The 13,361-nt window shown below is 39.2% G+C and overlaps 1 protein-coding gene across 1 annotated transcript in view; it reads left to right on the top strand.

Moving 5' to 3' along the window:
• LOC139717620 (major vault protein-like) overlaps positions 1–12,515 on the top strand; it is a 38,104-nt gene extending 25,589 nt beyond the window's left edge. The window contains exons 18-26 of the mRNA XM_071629130.1: positions 3,827–3,906; positions 4,351–4,410; positions 5,407–5,485; positions 5,856–5,998; positions 6,807–6,907; positions 9,001–9,181; positions 9,996–10,187; positions 11,103–11,183; positions 12,296–12,515. Coding sequence (XP_071485231.1) covers positions 3,827–3,906; positions 4,351–4,410; positions 5,407–5,485; positions 5,856–5,998; positions 6,807–6,907; positions 9,001–9,181; positions 9,996–10,187; positions 11,103–11,183; positions 12,296–12,403 — 1,025 coding nt within the window. The 3' untranslated portion in view covers positions 12,404–12,515. The remainder of the gene's footprint in view (positions 1–3,826; positions 3,907–4,350; positions 4,411–5,406; positions 5,486–5,855; positions 5,999–6,806; positions 6,908–9,000; positions 9,182–9,995; positions 10,188–11,102; positions 11,184–12,295) is intronic.
• The last annotated feature ends 846 nt before the right edge of the window (positions 12,516–13,361 follow it).

Here is a 13,361-nt window from a genome sequence, read left to right as displayed (position 1 = left end):
AGACTGGCAGGCTTCAAAACAGGTCAATATGCGGTATGCCTTACTATTAAGTTTTGCTACAATCTAATGCTTATTAAGCCTAGAGCATTTCTAGATCTAACAAACGTTATAGTTTGCATCTTGTCTGACATCACTCTCCAGTCAACTTTAGGCCTACTTAGTACTGCTGCAGCACTTGTCCATTGTTAGTGTACGTGAAATCAATGTACTGTGCGGTAGCGTAGGTCACGCGAACAACAATATCTGTAATCCATTGACCATAGCTTCTTATTTTGTTTTTCATTGTAATAAGCGGTTAGTGGGCTTGGATCTATGGGATTGATCTCGAGAAGTTTAATGAATATCTGGGATACCGTCCATAACGATGGCATTTTCGATCCAATCCTACAGACGTCAGAAATTGACCAATACTAACACTTTTAAAGTTTACTTTTTAATACGGGTACCGTACCGGTACTCTCAGTAGAGTTGTGCAGTAGGGGCCTACTAGACTACTGGGGCCTACCGTTACTTAACTTAGGCTGAATCGCCGGTTATTCTGTCTTTACTCAATTTTCTATTTTTCTAGATTTGATTCGGCCAGACATTCTTGAAATCTGTAATATGAAGAATCTAGAATCTACAGGTTAAACGCTAAATTATAAACATTTAGCCCTAGAAATAGATCTGAAACTTAGATTTAGATCCGTGTTCTATACATTACTACTAGGGCCTAGTACTACTAGACATTATAGGCTATAGACTTTATAGTCTTGCCGTTAGTCATTATAGATAGGCAGGTTAGGCTTTACGTTGTTCTTAGATCTAGTATAACATTAGTACCTTCTAGGCCTAGATCCCCAATAAACAGTCTAGCTGTAGATTTAGCCCCTACCTGGATATAGAGTCGAGATCTAGAGTCTAGACTAGAAAATCTAGAAACTCATTTTTATTGATCTACTAGTCTCTGTTATAATGACGCCCCAAAATAGACGTCTGGATGTTACATAGACCTAGACAATCGAGTAGACAGAGTTCGAGAGTTCTCGTACGTTTTAATAGGCCTGCGTAGATAGTAACGGTTAGAACACTACTACCCTAACGTTAGTACTGTAGTTACAATAAGGCCTACAGTAGGAGTCGACACAAACGAGAACTAGGGTCTATTTTTTTATTTTCTGATAAAGCTGTAAATAAACTTTTAGTCAGGCCTAGCTCCTAGTATTCTTTAGTTTAAATAGAGTTTAGGCCTTCAGCCAAAAGGGTCTAGGCTTACTCTTACTTTGGGCATAGAGTAGGTATACTAGGATAATGAGATCAGTAGGCCTATCGTATGCAGATTCCTACGTACCGCTCTACTAGTCTCTAGATGTCTAGTGTATCGTTTATAGGCCTGAATAGACTATGGTCTAGACGGTCTACAGTGTAGTACCTGTAGTCTTCATGAACAATATAGCTTAACATCTAGAACCTAGTCTAATAATATTCTTAATCCAAATGCAATGCTTCATGAGATCGACAATAACCCAAGCAGCAGCCAGGCTTTTGATGTAGCAGTACTTCTTGTGCCGCTAAATAATACTGAAACATGAACACAGACTGACAACATTTGGGGAAAGCAAGTTATTTTCCACATACAAATGAATGGATAAAATGAAATTAAATGTGAATCAATAATGATGACTTTATACATACAAATATTTCAACAAAATTGTACTCGATCTAAAATATTCATTGTTTTGACACTGCATCCGCTGAATAGTGAGAGGATGGATGGTAAAATACGATAGACAACCCGCAGAAAATAGACCGAGATACGTAGTTCTGGTTGATAAACCACGTGTTTATCAGCCAGAACTGCGTATCTCTAGGAGATACGCAGTTCTGGCTGATAAGCACGTGGTTGACCACGAAAAGAGATACGTAGTTCTGCCTGATAAAACACGTGCTTATCAGGCAGAACTGCGTAACTCCTAGAGATACGCAGTTCTGCCTGAAAAACCCCCCGCATGGCCGAAAACTTACGCAGTTCTGGCTGATCAACCCGGGCACGTGACCAGAGATACGCAGTTCTGCCAGATTACGATCGCAAAAATTTGGCGACGATTAATCTGGCAGAACTGCGTAAGTTTTTTAAATTGGTAATTTTTACTACTTAAAAAGGTCAAATTGTCATTTTTTTGCTGGAAATAAATTCTTTAGACCAATTATGACCGAGAAAAGAGGAAAAATGCAACTCATCGTATCTCAGTTTAGAAAGGTGTAACATTGAATCTTTAAACCCGATTTCTGGCGTAATGTGTTAAAGGAGATACGCAGTTCTGCCAGATTACGGCCGAATATTCAGCCTGTAAGCTTTTTGGTGCTATATGCTTTGTCCTGTGTTTGTATCCATGGACCTACCAAAAAAATGTGAGCAAGTTTACCACAAGACACGGCAGTGAGAACAGATTCTTTTGTTGATGAGTTTCATGACAGGGCACTGTTTTCCATAGGAAATGTACACAAAATCAGGAAATTGTTCCCATTTTGGGGTAACATGCAGTTGCAAGAAAGGGCTTGGCTTTGTAATGGTATGTGCAGACACTGCAAATTTGGTATCAAAAGTTGCCTGAGACTTTTAAAAAAAACATAAGTCAAGAAGACTCATGACGAGGCCTTCTTGTGTTGTCAAATTATTGCAGGAAACCTGCCCCTGGCTCTTTTAGTGTTAAACTCTTGAAATCTGAACAAAATCAGAGAGATATTTACCAAAATTTGCCAACTTCAAAGAGAAACATCATCTGTCATCATCTGTCATAAAGATCAGTCAAAAAAATGTAGCAATCAAGAGGCTCTTGAAAATTCTGCAACCGAAGCAAACAGTCATAGGTCAACCATGAAGTGCTCAAATGAAAACTATCATATGTGACCCTGCATCACAAAACCAACAAATAGTCACCAGACATAGATTTTTAGTTAGGATAGATTTTGAAAGAGCAGACTTTAAGCTATGAAATAATGTACAACTCAATTCGAATAGACTCTCCTAACCTATCTAGATATTAGAAAGAAAGCCACACTCTTGAAAAGTGTGTACTGGAAGAGTGTACTGAGAAAAGAGGCTTTTAGGGTCTATTCAAGCCCTTAATCTGACCCAGCTGTGCTAGCTGTGCAATGAATGGGACAAAAAAGAAAAACGGGATGTAAACACCCTGGCAACAGCAATGAAGGGATCACCCGATTAAGCTGAAATTGAGCATGCTCTATTAACACATTATATCCATGACTAATATAATCAAAACTTTTTAAACCTTTACCATCATCCTTTCAAAAGGTATTAGTGTTGGAAGTTGAAAGTTGAAAGTGAAGAGTGTGTAAAGGATTATTAGGGGAATGAAAAGGGGCCTGTACGACATACTTAATCACTCTATTCTACAAAAAGGTGTTTTGGCAAAACTGTTTAAAATTCAATTCACAATTTGTTTTAGGAGAGGGACTGCTCTTTTAGAAAATGTAAAAAGTTCTCCAGTTTGACTAGGTTGACCCGTTTTGCCTATTTTGAGTCCTCACATAAAATCAGGGCGTGCGACTTAATGTTGGTGCTGTGATGCATGGTCATGTAATGTATACAGCACCAAATCACCAGAATGTTACTTGTGGGACCCTATGGGTAACTGCTAGTGACATTGAGATGTAAAAGATGTGGAACCAGTGTTTCAATGTATTTGGTACATATTGTAGATTGTTCTTATAAGCACACATTCCGTTATTTACTAAATGGCACACTCCTGTGTTATTTCAAGAACTAACATTCCTCAAAAAGTACCCAGAAATATTCTTTCACTGACCTACTTTCTCCAACCAGCCGGCAAACCCAAGGTGGAGAATGCCCTGAAGACCATCTGCCTCATGCTGGGGCCAGACTACATCACCGACATATTCCAGGTCAGTCCAGGGATATGTGATATGCAGCGCAGCATTATCGTTGAAAGCATTGTGTGACGTGACGTGATGTGTCTTCAGTAGAATGAGCGTTTGGCTCAAAGACAGGCTAGGCATCTGTCAGTTACATTTGAATCTGTGCTCCAGTAGCATTTTGAGTGATGACTTGTGTAGATTCATGAGTGACATTTTATGAGGGTCGTTATATGCATTGAATGCTGGTTGGAGAGGTATTAACTCTATTTAACTATTATACATACCTTTACACTTAAAGTTTTGCAAACAATTAAAAAGCTAGTGTAAAGTAATTTGTATTTTGATTTGTCCATCCAAAACATGTGAATTTTGTAACCTGTATGTAATCATTGTGTTAACTCAGTCAGAATGTAGTGCGTGGAGTCAACTAGTGATTACGTGAATTCTCTTCTACATCCTCTTGTTTGACAGGTGGAAACGGCAGATCATGCTCGACTACAAATCAAGATTGCTTTCAACAATCATTTTGAGGTGAGGTGGTTGTATTTGTCACAGCTGAATATCCCAGTCACAGTGCTAAATCCTGATAACGAACCAGATTTCTTTTTGCCGAGCTTCTTGTTTGTTTGAAGTAATTCACATTTATTTCCTTTTCTTTGAAAAGAAAATTAGTCCTGTTATGTGATTGTCCCTTTTTAAAGCAAAGGTATTAGATTGACCAGATTTTGCCACACTATTGTTGATTTTATTGTCCTCTGTTTTGTCAATTCCAACTACTGTCAATTTCAACCCATGCTGCTGTGCTATGCTGCTTTGATCAAATCGAGTGTGGACATTTGTGGAATTCGATTTTCTTTTATATCATAACATGATGTTACAGGGATGGGATAATTGTATGGTCATTGTTCTGAATACAGTGCACATATCAAGTTTGGAATAGGACATGCAGTAATTGCTTGTCGACTACCATGTTCCACTTCATGAGTGATGTTTTATGACTGAAAATACATTTGCATTTTTCATGATTGTGTCTATCAAATAACATGGTACTAAAAAAACAAAAGAGAGGGAATTCCGGCAGAAAATATGATCGTCATTGAACATGCGCTAGTAGGAGAACCCATGTCCAAACAGAAAAGAAAAGAAATGTAGGGTTTCAGAAACTCAATTTAAGAGACCTATACATGTATTTCACACATAAAAAGAGCAAGAAATGAAAGATCAAAACCATGTGAAGCAATGATACAAGTGTGAAAAACTTGAATGTAGCACTCCAGGCATTTGATCAGGCGTGATGCATCAGCAAGGTACTTGTATGTCGACATCACTATAATAAGAATTGTGATAATAAAAGTAATAAAATATTGATAATAATAGTAATGACTTTGAAAAAATAAATAGATCATAAACATATAACTTCATTGACATTAGATTTCTCCTGATAGATAGATTGATTGATGGACTGATGGATAGATAGATGGATTGATGGATGGATAGATTGATTGGTCTCTTTCTCTCTTTCTTTAGTTCAAGCATGGAGACCCAGTTGAAGAGAGCTCCATCTTCTCTGTACCAGATTTCATTGGATTTGCCTGCAGACAGATTGGTAAGGTCTTTAGGACTGCATGTCTTCATTCAAACTATGTCTTTCTCGACACTTTACCTTCCTCCCACTCAACCCCATATTAAACTTTCCCACCTGCTTCTTGTGATGAATCATGCGATCTCATTTTTTCTTTTGACATTGTTACTGTTCCTGCAAGAGACACAATGATAATGGAGGATTTCAGTGAAAATTGGTATCTTTTATGTTAGTGTCCGATGCATTGTTTCCCCGATATATCTTATTCCTGCGAATAAAATACATCTGGTATGATAACATATGTTTGAAAGGCAAAAAGAGACTGTGGAATCAGCATGTAGTATATGGCTGCTGTTACACTAATTTAAAAAGAAAAAATCTTCTTTGCATGCAGGAAGTCGCGTCAGAGGCGCTGTCTCCCGAGTGAAATTTGATGAGTTCCACCGCAACTCAATGCAGCTACTGAAGGCGGGAGTGTTTGGCTTCAACAAGGACGGGACACTGAAGGATAAACTTGTATTTGATGCCAACAAGCTGGTGAGTAACCTTTGACCCCTGCCTTGCACATGAGCAAAACTCAGACAGTATGGCTTGTCATATGTGATATACCCTATGCCCAGTTCTCAGGAAAAAAAAACAAAAAAAACACAACAAATATCTGTCATGGTGTTTCAATATCTACAATTTGTTCAGTGGTTGATGTTTGTTTGTGAACCAACAGAGTCAAAAACCTTGTCTTAAAGTCTACCCAATGGTGTTTGGTGATCAAAAAGTATCTTGTTTCAAACATTAAGAAAGATATTTAAGTCATTTGAACATATCTACTTGTTTTCTGTATTTTGTAAGCTTCACATACATATACATACACACATAATATATGCATGTTACACTATCACATTTTATTCATATTAGTTATCTAAACTCTGGCTATTGTGAAAGTCTAGCATGCCAGTTTCCTTTCAAGGTACTTGATGTCTTTTTTGATCTATTCCATTCCCGAAGTGATTTGAATCTAAGGGCTGTTTAAAAAAAGAAAAAAAGAAAGAAAGAAAGAGAAAGGGTAGAACAGACTTCAGGTGCTGCTGATCTTGCATTGAAGAGAAAGAAATATCTGACTTGTTTCTGATTTGAACAGGTGCATAACATCCATCATATTCATTCACATAAGAAATTATAGCAACAGGCAACATACTAGTTGTGCATTCATTTCAGTGTGGGCATCTAGTATCAATTTTCCATTTACTAAGGTGAGAAGTTAACTTTGAAGGTGAACCAATCTGCTCCAGGCATCCATTATACCAGTGTTTATGTTCATAACAAGGGTCCTAATTTGAACTGTGTGCAGGTGATCACTAATGTAGACATCCAAGCCATCGAACCTGTGGACTCCACCATGAGAACAAGTCTTCTTAAGTCCGTTCAAATGGCCATTGAAATAGCGACACAGTAAGTCCATTTTGCTGGTGCTTTTTCTTGCATGTTTTGTTAGTCATTGAGTCATAGAGCCATTCTTTCGTTGTTGTAAACACTTCTAGTTAGCAAAGCCTTTAAAAAAAAAAAAAAATCAACAACATTTCATTCTCATCCTTCCTTCTAGGAACTCTCATTTCCTAATTTCTTAGCCCTTCTATCTCAGATAACCTTTGAACTCATCCATTTTTTTCAGCCTGTCCATTTAGCAGAGCCTTTTTCTTCACCCTGCCATTCCCATTCCAACACCCCTAAAGACCCTTCAGTTCTCATGTCTCTTTGTCTGTCTATTAGTATAGTACAGGTGTCATATTGCTTAGAGACCCCTTAGAGGCCAAAACTGATAATCGTTCACATGGCCGCATGAATGGTGGTCAAAATTCAGTATATGATGAGCAGCACCACAGGGAGGTTTCATTGAGGTCAAGTAGTTATCTGAAAGCTCTGGCAAACCTTGATTATTTGTGACCCGCTACAACAAAAGGATCTGAAAGTCGGGGGAGGACAATTTTCTGAAAATGGCATGACATTATTCCCTTACTCTTCTTCTGTAATTTCATATATAGCACAACTGGTAAAAGTACTCGGATGCGGAGATATTGATGATTTTATTAGCACATGTCAAGTGGTTGAGGAAATCAGCGTTTCGAGGAAAATGCCTTCAAAGTTATCCTTCCGACGGTATCATGATCAAGGGGAGGCGAGACAATTTCACCGCTTGACAATAGAAGGTATGCTCCTAGCGACCTCCGCAATGTTCATTCAAGCTTAGCGCCAGTGGTCTACGCACGACCAATCAGTAATCAGGATGCCACGCACTGACCAATAAGATCACTCCCTCGTTGCTAGGGGTGGAGTCTAGCTGCGGCGCTAAATCCAAATCTTCGGACATGTATCTGTTACGTTGAAAGTCGGAAAATCATGGTCCTGAAAAATGCTGATTTCTTACCTTTCCTTTGACCATTTAGCTTCAAAATTTTGGCAGATGATAGACAAAACAATCGACTACAAAATTATGCCAAAAACAGAAATCTGATTGTTTTGACCAATTTTGATGATCTGACTTCAAACTCGGGTTTTCTCGGCTCAGCCATCAGCGACTTTAGGATCCTTTTGTTGTAGCGGGTCACATTTGGATTTTTAAAATTATGTATGCATTAATTTCTCACAGAATTCTTGTTCTTAACACTTTTGTGTTCGAGGGTTTCCAGTCATTTGATATTTCTGTTTTTACTCATATGAGTACTTGCTCTGTTTGTATAGAGATTCAAGCATGACATTCCAAGGTAGTTTGCATCATACTTATTAGCCTGTTGAGGGTGAGTCCCAAGTATACACGAGCAGGTGTCTATGGGAAATGCGTGTTGTAGCAAAATCAGTCCGTCCTCAACGGGTTAACATGAATTTGGCATGTCATTTCTCAAAATGAGGGCAGCAGAGAAATACAATTGCCAAAAACTAGATCTGATATCTCTCACCCAAATTTGAGTTGCCATACAATGTACAATAGGAGCTCAACTGTCTGCCATACATTTTTTTCTCTGTTGAAAAGATCTTTCTGTGAGGTTGGGCGTCTTTCTTTGATGATATGCCAATGCTCTAAATCCCTTTAATCTGACCTAGTATGTGTTATCACCACTCTCAAAAATGAAAAAAAAACTACAGCAACAACAAAACAGACCACCTTGGATGCATGGGGGGGGGGGGGGGGGGGGGGGTTCAGTTGCCCTACAATGTACTATAGCTACTTTATGGCAGTAGAGTACTGGGGCATTATTCTGGCCCCATGGCTGTTCGTACCTGTCTATAAATTTGTTTCCCATTATCATTATTATTATTAGACAAATTTGTATAGCGCAGCTACTATATAAATATACTCTACTGCGCTGTGAAGCAACAGAGCTCCAAACATTGTTACTGATTGGACACACAAAAAATAAGTAACAAATTAATCAAAGGCTTCTGAAAAAAGGTAAGTCTTCAACAAAGATTTGAAGACAGCACATGATGGGGCCTTCATTGTTTTCTCTGGTAATTTATTCCAATTCCCATCTAACGATATGACCTAGGTCCATCCAGCGTACTGCTGGCCATGACGCAGCCTGCAAGGAACAGGAGGCCAGGGGTCTGTTGGAGAGACAGAAGCTGATCAATGAACAGGAGAATGAGAAGGCTCGCTGCTTCCTTCATGAGCTGCAGGCCAGCACAGCGGCCGTCGAGTCTTGTGGCCAGGCCAAGGCAGAAGCTCAGGTGAATAGCGCCCTCTCAAGATATTTTCTCTTTTTTTTATTACGGCTATTTCTCATATTTTTGGGGTACTGCCTTTCCTATGTCTAATGGACATTAAAACTTGCCCACACTTACCTTTGAACTTTAAACCAAAAAAAGTTCCTGATCAAGATTACCTGAAGAAGAAAAAGAAGAAGTAATGCTTTGTAGAAATATGAAACTCTTTGTGAAACAAGATTTGAAGATGTCAGAAAATAGATTTATAGCCAATGAATAGCCCATGTAATTCTCCTTGCAAAAGGGTGTTCTTACTTTATTATTTCAAGTGTCCAATAATATGTTTCAAAACGATTTATTGGCAAGCTAATGGGAGACATTTGAGACTGTGATATCACATAATTTGTATGTGGGATTGCAAGCAATATTACTACTTTTGAAATCATGTGAACTTTCAAAATTTGTTTTCTTTTGTCAGATTATTATGGGATTCTCAGTGTCCTTTCTTTTTCTTCTTACCCAAGTTATCACAGTCTAAATAAACATACAGTGGATTTTCTCTTTGAATACCTATTTAGTTTATTACACTTGTAATCTGTAATGTCCAGGTACAGTAAAAGTGTTTTCTGCACTTCCACTCGGGTAGCTACTTCGGATTCTATGGCATTTATTGACTGAAATTATTGTAGTTTTCCTTCAACTTGAATAGGGATGAATTTCTTCACATTGGTCATTGTAGGGCTGTTGTTATGACACATGATGTCATCATGGTGTTTTTCACAAGAGTATAAGAAGAGCTCTCACTAATTGAGACATTTCTCCCACCGTCTCTCGGCAGGCCCAAGCAGAGCGGCTGCTGATCGAAGGCCTTAGTGCCATCGAGGCAGCCAGGCTGAAGGCCCAGGCAGAGGAGATCCTAGCCTCCAGCGACCTGGACACCACTCAGATGCTGAGGAGCTCGGAGCTGGACTACCAGCGGGAGATGAGCGACATGGAGATCTCACGCACCAAGGAGCTGGCTGATATTGACGTAAGTTGTGGCATCAGTCAGGGGAGCCTCCAGTGCTGTTGGGAAGTCAGTCAATGTGTCATGGTGACCCTTTAACCTGTTGAGGATGAGTTCCAAGTTTACTCAGGCAGGTGTCTATGGGAAATGCGTGTTGTAGCAAAATCAGTCTGTCCTCAAACAGATTAATACAATGTGTGTCATGGTGTAAACCCCCCTTGTGCCACATTATCCTGGGACCACGACACAGTTGCTATGTTATTGTCCAGGTCTAGGTGGCATGAGTTTTGCAGACACAATTGGGACAAAAGATTACAATGTGTACTCGAATATCCCCTATAGAACACCACTATTCAATCACAATGCAAGCTATCTACAGGTGTGAGGAATGGAATCAGTAAAATATTTCATTGTACTGTTAGCTATTTATCAAACGATTTGGACGGGGTTGTGCGTTTGAGCAGAATGTGCGGACTTGGCAAACCGCCGACAGAGCCAGGTGTGTGAATGTGGCACATGAAGAGTTAGCATGCCAGCCCTCAGTAATTCCTCCAAATTTGACATACTTTTAAAGTTAGCATACCCTATCGAATGTATCAGTATGCCTCAGTCTAACAGGATGTCCATAGGGACACAATATTGATTACGGGTATTTGGTAGTTGCTGTTCATTATTATGAGCTTCATCTAGACATCTGTGTCAATCAGCAAACAAAACACAGCAAGTGTTATACTACCACTGATCATGATAATGTTAGGATCACTGTATAGAGTGTGGGCTGAAAGATCAAAAAACATGCAGAGTGGATTAGCTTTATGACTAATTCATATCCATTGATATTTTGTCACATAAAAATTTCCAGGTTTGTTGCATTTTGTAGACCGCTGATTCTGCAGTAGTTTCATCCTGTGATTAATTAAAATTATTGTTTCCTTGCAGGTGTCCAAGTTCTCCCAGATGGTGAATGCACTCGGCAAGAATATCATCAGGGACATTGCCAGCAGTGGACCCAAGTTCCAGGTATGGGCCTTTTGCTCTTCTGTGGTCACAGGCAGAGGACAAGTGTGTCCTACCTGTAACATGGAATGGAAATGCACGTGGTAGAATGTAGGAACCGGTATTCAGATATGGTCTGCTTTTAGGGGCATTGTTGATGCTTTTGCCCTTCATGGCAATGACATTGCATAGCAAATGAATTGAGATCCCCCAAACCAGTAATACCAACAGTGCTCTGCCTGACTAAAATTTGAGTAGGTCACATCTATTTTGAAGACAAAGAGATTTGACGTTTGCATTGCGGTCACTTTGGACATGGGTCGCCTCTTGCTCTATGAAGCCACATCATACTACAGTGTATGCACATACAATGTACGTACCACTACCAACCAAAAGAGAACAGTTTATTACTATGGGGCAATTTGAGTTCAATGGGGCTGAAGACAATTGTTGAAATTATCCCCCCAATTTCAACCAATCAGTATCAAGGATTCATTAATTGAGTGAGTTACTGTAAAAGTGGATATTTTCTCTCGACTAATTATCAGTTTAAAGAGTTTTGTGTGTTTTTAATTCCACGGAATCAAGACATCAACTATTGGAACGTATGGCGAGTAAAAATATTCGCATGCTTTTATTTTCGCACTAGTTCTGGTTGCACGAAATGCGCGAAAATTTCAACACCGCAAAAATTTCCTCTTTTACAGTACATGATAGTCTTGGAGTCCAGACACCTGCAGGGATTGCCTCATTTGATATTCTAGGTCCAGTTTAAGGGAAGAGGCAGTATGCTACGTACTGTCTATGTTCACACTGTTAAACAGGTTGCATATAGACAATTGGCTGTGGAAGTTGCTGTCTTGGATTTTGTAACTATCTAAAGGCTAATGAGTCTATGAAATCCAAACATGTATAAAATCAGTTTATAGAGTGATGTAGACACTGAAATCATTGCTGGTCAGTAGGTGAGAATAAATCATTCATATATATGAAAGTGAGAATGGAATGCATATAATCCTAAACATCAAGTGCCTGTTCATCTGCACCATATCACCAATGTTTAGCCAACTTTTATTTCAAGTGGCCCATGAAGTAAAATCTGACTTGCATGGTTTGAACAACCCTTCACTTGACAGGTGGAACTCCTTCAAAGCCTCGGAATGGAGACCACCATCTTCACCGACGGCAACAGCCCCATCAACCTCTTCAATGTCGCAGAGGGTCTTGTGGCTACCCAGCAGTAGTGGGGTTGGCAACTCGCTGGGACTGCACCAGTGAGTGGCTGCAATAGGGAGACCAGTTGCAGGAATAGAAAGTTGTGGCAATGCTATTGTCACAAAATTGTGTAGAGTGTAATTCCTCTTTTGAATGGTTTGACACAGGCTGCGATCAGTTGTCTAGATATACTAAGGTTGTAATGAACCAGGAACAAAAACAGGAGTGTACTTCCAATGTTGCAATGACTGACACTGTCACTGAGGTGTATGTTGCTCTAGATAATTTGCGATGGCATGTAAAAGGTAATGAAACCATTGTCGAGAAGCTATCAATCAAATACCTGTAACTAGTGCAATTTTCACACTTTCCCCAGTCAAGATAGTTCAGAGTTCAAAGTGCCATGTCACAATCGAGTTAACACACAGCCACTGGTGTACTTAAATCATGCATTTATAACCTATGTCCCTGATATACCTGGCAACCATGTGGCAGTTACATGTAAATGTACAGGCAGGACTGTTATGATCTTGTGTTGTATCAGCTTGTGTCGTTATCAAATTACATACTGCGAAAGATGTGGATTCCATATCGATTGCAGTTTGGCCATGAATCACTTTGAAGCCTGCATCATGGTCAGGCTACATTGTACCAGAAGCCTGCTATGCATATGTGTTGATGTAGATATATGGTGATCGTCATGCAAAAAATCATAAAAAAAAAAAAAAAAACCTACAACAGACCACTGCCTGATGGCAACTGCCCTTATATTTTGTATTTAGCAAACCATACTTCATTGAAGTGACTTCTACTAGTAGTTGTTTTCTGAGGAGGTGATTCTTTATCTATTAGATATACACATATTTGACGGAGAATATCTCCATGTGACCATTGTTAAACATTACTAATACTATAGGAATGGAAATTATTCATATGCTTTGTGAATTCTAGATCAGATGGAGGAGGATTGTTAAAGTGTTAATTCAA

Source organism: Diadema antillarum, unplaced genomic scaffold (assembly GCF_040938485.1).
Source record: "Diadema antillarum isolate AM-2024a unplaced genomic scaffold, OU_Dant_1.0 scf00000008, whole genome shotgun sequence".
NCBI classification, from domain to species: Eukaryota; Metazoa; Echinodermata; class Echinoidea; order Diadematoida; family Diadematidae; genus Diadema; species Diadema antillarum.
This window is presented reverse-complemented; position numbering and strand designations above follow the sequence as displayed.